The 9,685-nt window shown below is 38.7% G+C and overlaps 1 protein-coding gene across 1 annotated transcript in view; it reads right to left on the bottom strand.

Moving 5' to 3' along the window:
• Window positions 1-2,151: 2,151 nt before the first annotated feature.
• Window positions 2,152-9,685, bottom strand: part of TWSG1 (twisted gastrulation BMP signaling modulator 1) — a 50,491-nt gene continuing 42,957 nt past the window's right edge. The window contains exons 4-5 of the mRNA XM_004714066.2: window positions 9,274-9,540; window positions 2,152-2,528 (exon numbers count right to left, since the gene is read on the bottom strand). Coding sequence (XP_004714123.1) covers window positions 2,347-2,528; window positions 9,274-9,540 — 449 coding nt within the window. The 3' untranslated portion in view covers window positions 2,152-2,346. The remainder of the gene's footprint in view (window positions 2,529-9,273; window positions 9,541-9,685) is intronic.

Raw genomic sequence — 9,685 nt, 5'->3', positions numbered from 1 at the left:
CATGCATTTTCATAGTATTCATGATATTCTTACTAAGATACTTCCTCATGGTCCACATAAGCACTTTGGGCAAGGAGAACGGAAGAGAATGAGAACATTTTCCTAAAACTTTGTCAGCATGTACATTTCAGGACAAAATCTACAATCTAATAGTTTTAAACTGCAAAATACAAGGGTAAGTTAAAAAAAACATTGCTACACAATAATATAAATCTTGGTTAAACATCAAAATGTGAAGCTACTGTTTTTCAACATATCCTCCAACTGGATCCATATTCACCCGAAAATGGGTATTTTCCATCTCTCTAATCAAAATGGCAGTGTGGGCATCAGCAAGGGACTCATATTGCATTCCTTTGAAATGTTCTTTGAGTTTGGGATACATATCTATCTATCTCTGGAAAGACAAGATCAAGATTGTAGAGTAGATGGGATTTCCCAACAAAATTTGCTTAGGGTAGCCCTTGCAACCCTTGAAGAAAGAGCAGAAAAAAATAGAAAAAAATTCCTTGGAACAACTTTCCTGAGTTTTTCTCACCAATCCAGTCTTCCATTCTTCCTAATAAATTCACACGATCATCCTGTATCCTCTGAGAAAAATCTATTAAGATTACTCATATGGTGTCCCAAAAAACAGTTTCCATAACTTTCTGAGCTGCCTTAAATTTGCAACAGCATATATGCTCTGATGCCACTGTTTTGATTAGATATTCTTTTCTTTCTTTTTTAAGGCACCTTAATGAGACCAAGACAAGTGTATTACTCAGAGAACTTGTCTATAGCTGCAAATATGTGTTTAAAGATGTTTTGGTTGGAATGTGAACTGAAGTTGTAGTAGCAATATTTTTTCACTTATTCTTGTATAGTAAGCATTTCCTTTCTAAAACCAAGACCACTAAAACCAAGCATAATTGGAAACTATACTTCGTATGTGATTTTTATATAACATTTTTGAGTGACCTATTTGAGGAATTCATAAAACTGGTAAACAGTGAAAGGAACTGAATAATAGCATTCATCTATAAAAACTCAGTGTCTTAAGAATATGAGGGGGTACCCCCAAAAACCCCTCCTCCAAAAAAAGCTCCGCTGGATGGGACTTTCATAGTATGCATTTTGCCCACTGGGCAATCATCAAGGAACTTGCTCTGAGATAGTGCACCCAGTGGCGTCACCTGGGAGGGTTTCTCTCTGGTCAAAGTGAATTTTTTCGTAGAAGCAGTTTTGCTCCAACCTCACTTTTTGTGATGGCTGATTGCAGAGAACAGTGTGAGGCTGTGAAATTTGTTTCCTGCTTGTGGAAAAATGCCTCAGAAACTGTTGTGGGGTTGCACACAGCTTACAAGGACAGTGCTATAGGGAAAACTCAAGTGCACGAGTAGTTTTCTCATTCAAAAGGGTGAAATGTCAATCGATGACAAGCCTCATTCTAAACTTTTGTCAATTTCCTGAACAGATGAAAATGTCGACTTGTAGTGCATTTGGAGTTTGTCCCACCAGGTCAGACTGTTGTCAAACAAGCTTTCTATGCAGAGGTTCTGAAAGATTGTGTGACAGTGTGCGGAAAAAGTAGGCCAGATTTGTGGAGATGGGGACTGGTTTTGCCTCCACAACAATGCACCTGCTTACACAACCATCTCTGTGCGCCAGCTTTTGGCAAAAAAAAAAAAAAAAAAAGCATGCCTCTGTTGCCCCACACACCTTACTCACCTGACTTGACTCCATGTGACTTCTTCCTGTTTCCGGGAATGCAGAGAGGCATAAAGCACAGCAATTTGATGATGAAGAAAAAACGAGGGAGGTGCTATCAGCCATCCAAAAACGGATGAGTTTGAAACATGTTTCCAAGATTGAACTGCAAATTTGACAAATGTATTAAGTATAATGGAGAGTACTCTGAAGATGATAAGGTTGTTTTGTAAAAAAATTTAAATACATCGCTGTGAGAAAAAAAAATTCAGGTTTTTTTGGGTACCCCCATGTATCCTGAACAAGCGTTAACTTACTTGGACATGCTTCTTTCATAACCTTCAAAACAATATGCTTTGGAATGCTACAGAAAATAGCATTCAGTCTGTATGTGTAATGCCCCCTATCTTTCAAGGAATTATCTATATGCTTGTACCTTAAATAACCAAAGTTGTACAAAGATTCAAAGGATCCAAGGAAAGGCTTTATTGCTAGAGTAAAAAGGTCAATAAGAGCAACTATAATCATATAATTTATCAAATTACTAGAGTTATATATTTAAAGTAACACATTTTAATTTTTTAGTGTCTTCATCTTACTGAATACTTTTCACATCTTTCTTTTTGACAAAATTGCTTAGCTCAGTATTTCCTTTCTTTAAAACATGCAGTTCATGCACTTCACAGTCTTACTGCCATAGTCGATGCACTCAGGCCCGATGCATTCACAGCAGGCATTGTGAAACCAGCGGTATTTGGATGCCCCCATGGACTCACAGGATATCTTGCACTGATGTATAGACATGCAGTCATCAAAGTAGACCACAGTGCACATGTGTTCTGAAAAATTAAAAAAACTTAGGTGCAAGAAAGAGGAAAACAGTAAATAGTTCAATACCAAGTTGAATTATTAATGATTGTTTATCTTAATTCTATTATTGCAGGTTGACACAGGACAATCAATGAAACATTGAGCAGGTAACTGTAAGGTTGGTGGTTTAAACTCACTATCCGCTCCACAGGAGAAAGATGAGGCTGGCTGCTCCTGTAGAGATTTACAGGTTTAGAAACACTATAAAGGGTCATTATGAATAGGAATGGACTAGCTTTGGTTATTTTGAATCAGAAATCTTTGGTTTACTATACCAGATAGGACATAATCAGGAGGAATGGTGTAGCATTAAACATCAAAATGGACATTTCAAGATCTATCTTGAAGTACAGTGCATCTGTGATAGGATAAGGTCTACCTGCTAACAAGGAGATCCAATCAAATACAACGATGATTCGAATGTATGTACCAACCACTAAAGCTAGTGATGCAGAAACTGAAGGGTTCTACCAACGACTTCAGTTGGAAATTGACCAAGCATGCGATCAAGATGTGTTGGTAAATATTGGTGAGTGGAGTGCAAAAGCTGGAAACAACGAGGCCTGGGTGACAGGAATAGAGTTGGAGACTCACATGACAGAATTCTGCAAGGTTGAGGGCTTCTTCATCTCAAATATCTTTTTCCCAACAACATAAAGGCAACTGTTCATACGGACTTCTCTAGGTGGAATACACAGAAATAAAATGGACTACGTTTGTGGGAAAAGATGATGGAGAAGTTCAATATCAGCAGCTAAAAGGAGGCTAGGGACCGATTGTGGAACAGACCATGAATTGCTCATATATAAGTTCCACTTGAAGCTGAAGAAAATTAAAACAAGTGCATGAGACCAACATGTAACCTTGAGGATATCCCAATTGAATTGAGACCATCTCAAGCATAGATCTGATGTATTAAACACGAATGACAGATGAGCTGTGGACGACATCAATAACATCAGACATGAAGAAAACAAGAGGTCATTCAAGTCAGGAAAGAAAAGATCAACGTGGATATCAGAAGCAACTCTAAGACTTCTTGTAAACTGCAGAGTAGCTACGGCAAATGGAAGAAATGACACCAAAGAGTTGAACAGAAAACTTCAAAAGGCAGGTGGAGAAGACAGAGCCAAATATTATAATGAAATGTGCACAGCCCCCGAGTAAGAAAAATAAAAAAGAATATGCTCAGCATATCTTAAACAGAAAAAAAACCAAGAAAAACTTAAACCTCAAGTTGCCATATTGAAAGATTCTATTGGCAAAATATTGAACAATACAGGAGACACCAAAGGAAGTTGGAAAGAAGACACAGAATCATTGTACAAAAAAGAACGACTCAACATTCAATGATGTCTAGAGATAGCACATAAGTAAGAACCCATGGTACTAAGGTAGCGGTCCAAGATGCATTGAAAGTATTAGCCAAAAACAAGTCTGCAGGAACTGACGGAATGTTAATTGAGTGTTTCAACAGGCTGATGAAGACCAGAAGCATTCATTCATCTAAGACAGGCAACTACTTGGCCAACCGACCAGACAAAATCTGTATGTGCACCCATCCAAAGAAAGGTGACCCAATAGAATACTCAAATTATAGAACCGTAGCATTGATATCACATGCAAGTTAAGATTTTGCTGAAGATCATCCAACAAGAGTTTCAGTACACTGACGGAGCTTCCAGAAATTCAGGATGGATCAAAAGAGGATGTTGGACAGGGTCTATCATTACTAACATCACATGGACCTTGTCTGAAAGCAGAAAATATCAGAAAGATGTTTATTTGTGTTGCACTGACACAGTTAGACAACTGTGTGGACAATAAAAACTATGTACAGTATTGAGAAGAACAGGAATTCCAGAATACTTTATTGTGCTGCTGTGGGACTTGTATATGGGTCAAGAGATAGTTGTGGGTATAGAACAAGGGTATACTGCATGGCTTATAATTAGGAAAGGTATGTGATAGGGTTGTATCCTCTCATTATACTTATTCAATCTGTATGCTGAGCAAATCACCAAAGACACTAGATTATGAAGAAAAACGCAGTATCAGTATTGGAAGAAGGCTTATTAACAACTTGCAATATGCAGATGACACAATATGCTTGCTGAAAGTGAGAGGGATCTGAAGCACGTGCTGATGAAAATCAAGGATTGCACCCTGCAGTATGGATATAAAGAACAAAATCCTCACAACTGGATTAATAAGTAACATCACGATAAAAAGAGAAAAGTTTGATGTCAAGGATTTTTGTCTTCCTTGGATCCACAATCAATGCTCATGGAAGTAGCAGTCAAGAGATCAAAGGAGGCATCGTTGTGGGTCAATTTGCTGCACAAGAACTCATCAAAGCGTTGTAAAGCAAGGATGTTACCCAAGCCATGGTATTTTCAATAGGCTCAGATGCATGCCAAAGTTGGATATCAAATAAGGAGGATCAAAGAAAAACTGATGTATTTGAACTCTGATGTGGGCAAAGTCTACTGACAGTACCATGGACTACCAAAGAGCAAACAGATCTGTCTCGGAAGAAGTACAGCCAGGATGCTCCTGAGAAGCAGAGAAGGTGACACTTCATCTCATGTACTTTGGACATGTTGTCAGAGGAGAACAGTCTGTGGAGAAGGACATCATTCTTAGTACAAGGGAGATGGGGCAGGGAGAGAGAGGAAGGCCCTGGATGAGATGGATTGCCACCGAGGTGAAAACAATGGACTAAAACACAAGAACAATTGTGAGGATGGCACAGCATGAGGCAGTGTCTCATTCTGTTGTACAGGGGTAACTATGAGTCCTAACAAGAACAACAGCGGGCACAGAACACACTCGACGGTAGTCGGCTTATACAGGCGTTTCTAGCACTGTAACTGAAGAATGCAAAGGGCTTCCCAAGTCAGTTTTATTATACTTCAAAGTCTTGAAGGTTAGGTCACTGGGCTTAAGAAGGACATTTGCTATGTTATATATCTCCGTAAACTCTGCCACTGAATCAATGATTAAACATATAACCACCCTGGTGAACAGAGTAGAACTTCCCATGGAGAGTCTTTACAGAACCAGACTGCCACATTGTTTTCCTATAAAGTGGCTGGTGGGTTGGAACGGCTGACTTTTCAGTTAGTGGCCAAGCTACTGTAAGCACTGTAACAGCAGGGCTCCTAAAACAAATGAAGCACAACACAAATCAGTGATAGTGTCTGATCAAAGACTACATTTTCTTAAAGATCCATGTACAGAACTGATAAATCAACAGTTTGCCCAGTAAGAGAAGGCTGGATGGAGAAGGCTACATTTGAATTAGTAAAAATCAAAATCAAAGCTACAAGCAACAAAATAATGAAAGTCACAAGGAAGTGGGTGGAGCGTTGCAGTGTGCACAGGGGATAGCGTGGAATCAATGGCAGAAACACTACTGGGAATATCCAACGCGGCCCGATTAAAGAGGGAAATTGGGAGAGCAACACAGCACCTGATAAACAAATTGGAAGTGGCTGGCGCTAAGTAGGTGGAGTGATGGCATGGACAGGAGGCAGAGGTGTTAGAGGCTAGAGTGTGGGGACATTTGAGGCTCTGAGTGATGGGTATTCACAAAATTAAACTAGTACTAATTAAACACATACTATGAAGTGGCCATTACAACTCAAAGAGGACTAAGAGAATCTAAGAAACTAAGTAAATAATACTAGGTCTATCAATTGAAAATGGACAACAAAAGATGCAAAAGCTGGTAGGAGGAAGTAGATAATCCACAGCAGTCTATAGATGAGCTACTTTAGCTATATCCTGAAGAATAGTGGGAATTTCCATGATGGTGAAATGAACAGGAAATTCAGAAGCATGGAGGCCTTTTAGAGTTTAGAAGATACGGTTAAATGGCTACTGTGGGGCTTTTGCTGTTAGGTGTTGGGAAATAGATTCCAACTCATAATGACTGCACATGACAAGAGTAGTAGTAGATAGAGTAGTAGTAGTAGTAGTAGTCGTAGTTAGTGGCTGAGGGCTTAGTCATGGGTAAAAGGCTTGAGGGGTAGAGAAAATGAAATGAAAACCTACTGGAAATTAAATTAGTTTGAGACCCCTGATGACTTTATAGGAAGTGAAGGAATTTAGGCCTAAATGTAGTCTGATAGTTGGATATGCAAAAGGACTTTGGGTATGTTGGGAAGTTGTGACTTCAAAGCCTTATCACCAGAAAAGTATCCAGAATTCGATATGATTTTTCTTTAAATTTTACATATTTTGTTGTTGAGAACATACACAACAAAACATAAATAACAGTTTCTATACGTACAATTGTTTAAGTAGTCCAACCAAATTCATCCTCCTCCTGAATTGAACTTCCCTCGTTGACATTCCCTGTAGGTTCCTACCTAATCTTTCAACTTACGGGTGTCCATTCTTTTTACTAGTTAAGGTAAACTGGTGGTCAGTTTTAAGAAGACTTCCTTCTGAGCTTATTTTGGTTTAAGGTCTAAAGATCATATCTGAACAAGTTTCTGGGGTTCACCCACCCTCCATGATTTCAGAAACATTGAAATTTGTTCCCTATCTTCCCCCCGGCTGATCAGGGATTTTCTGCCAATAATGGTAGCTGGCAGTTTACTTGTGGTCTCAGGGCAAAGGAACCCGTCTATGGAAGCAGTGAGCCAGATGTCATGTCCTCCTCTTATTACTGACGTTCTCTGCTCTGTTGTTCCTGGAAATAGATCCTGGTACCGTGATGACTGCTTGCACGCTTTTAAAACCTCATGCAAGAAAGTAGGAGGAAGAACAGGAACACCAAAAATGTGATTAAGTCAATTAACTGGATTGTCTCATGAAATTGTGACCGTAACCCTTCAAACTAAGAAAACAGGTCACAGGAAGTGTTTGTTTGTACAGAGTCAATCCTTAACAAGTCTTTTTTTTTTTTTTTTTGGTCACTGTATGTATATCACACAATTTTTGCCAATTCAGTTTTTTCACAAATATGCAACTTATTGACATCAATGACAGTAATTGGTTGTGCAACACTACACTTAATCAAATGACTTATTAAAAAAAAAAAGGGCAAACACTAAAACATCCATAACAAATGTGTCCTTAGAACAGCTGACTACAAGAGATCCAATAGTCAATATTCATACAATGCTAAAGATAAGAAGGCAAGGAGGGGAAGGGAAATCAGGGAAAGCAAGGTGGATATAGAAAGAGCACTGATATATTATGGGGATAGCACTGCATGTTATGGATAAATTTGTGTATGAATTGTCAAATAGGAAACTAATTTGCTGTGTCAATTTCATGTAAAACACAGTAAAATGTTCAAAAATGGAAAGAAAAGTTATATATTCCTTATCTGATAAAATCAACTATGAGTTATCCTCTATAATAAATGTTTTTAATATACTCCTCAAATTTGTGCAACTTCTTCTCTCATTTAGTTTCCTCCAAACAACACCACCCATTTGCAAAGAAATGGCTGGAATTAATCTATACTTTTATACTAATTAGCCTGTATATTAATTTTCTTATAGAGAAAACTGGTGACCATGGCATCATTTGCGACAGCAACACTAAATACTATTATAAAAACCCAATTTCACAAAACCATTCTGGACAATGTCAAATGATATGCGATACTGTGTAGTATGGTATGCAATACTATTAACCATCCTATCAAAAGAAAATGAAAACCTCTTGGAAATTAAATTAGAATTTAAGAATTAAAAAGGTGGTACCTATTTTCCAACAGTCATTACCACAATATGCTAGACATGCCTTCTTATTTCCACATAGATCAGTATTATTGAAATCCAGAACTTAAGTCGATACAAATGAAAAAGCAAAAGCAGCACCAGAGGGCACATTCTGCTTGTCTCTCAACTTCCAGGGTGTATATACAGATTATAAACATATAAAGGGACACCCCCCGCCCCAAACTGATGCTCATTTGATTTTTTTATGTGAGGGTGATAGTGCATTTGGAGCTTGTTCTACCAGGTCACACTGTTAATCAAGCTTTCTATTTAGAAGTTCTGTAAAGACTGCTTAACAATGTGTAACAAAAAAGGCTTGATTTGTGGCAGATGGGGGACTGGTTTTGCCACCACAACAATATACCTGCTCACGTAGCCATCTTAGCACTCCAATTTGGGGCAAGAAACAGCATGCCTCTCTTGCCCCACGCACTTTACTCACCTGACCTTGCTCCGTGAGACATCTTTTTGTTTCCATGAATGCAGAGGACCATGAGAGCACAGTGATTTGATGATTTAAAAGAGGTAAAGAAAAAAATGAGGGAGGAGCTGTCATCCATCCAAATGGATAAGTTTGAAAAATGTTTCCAAGAATGGAATCTCAGATTTGACCAATGTATTAAGTGTAATGGAGAGTACTTTGAAGGCAGTAAGGTTGTTTGGTGAAAAAATTTAAATACATAGTTGGGGTGGGTGAATTTGGGTTCTTTTGGTACCCCCGTCATATAAGGGGGGAAGGGAGAAGTGGGGAGGGGTTGTAGGGCTGGGGCCTCACGTCCCCTCTTCTTCCTTCCCCAGAGCTTCTATCTCTGGGATCATTGGTTTTAAAAAAAAAAATGAATTAGCCTCCTCCAACCCCCTTAAAAAAACACACACCAAAAAAACCTCTCCTAAAGATAACCTAAATGCAGGCTCATGGACCACTGAGGATGAGCAGAAAAGAGAGCGAGAAACAATCACTGGTTATTACCTTTGTCACTGGAATACGGCGTGTGAACATTATTGCTGGGGACTGACACATTCTGGTGGTGTGGCTGGTTCACAGTTTCTAAAAATGAAACCAAGTTTTCATGATGTGAAAGTTCTTCTGCAACAGGGAAGGAAACGATGTTCCAATTTAACTGAGTGTCCCCTTCTGTGAGTGCCCGGAAGAGAGAAGGGATCGCTTCATGCAGCTCCTCCACGGTACTCTTTGAAGTTGGAGGTGTGTCACTATAATTTCGAGGATTACACATACCTGGGGAGGGTAATGAGAATAAAAGTTTACTTTCCACTGATTGTAAAATGTTATTTGATAACATGCTGATTACCACCCTAAAATCAAAGCCCCAATATAATAAAATTACATGACTTCTATTACACTCATAGTTTTCAAGCTTTTT

This window comes from Echinops telfairi, unplaced genomic scaffold (assembly GCF_000313985.2).
Source record: "Echinops telfairi isolate 266 unplaced genomic scaffold, ASM31398v2 ScPeMD7_24;HRSCAF=84, whole genome shotgun sequence".
Taxonomy (NCBI): Eukaryota; Metazoa; Chordata; class Mammalia; order Afrosoricida; family Tenrecidae; genus Echinops; species Echinops telfairi.
This window is presented reverse-complemented; position numbering and strand designations above follow the sequence as displayed.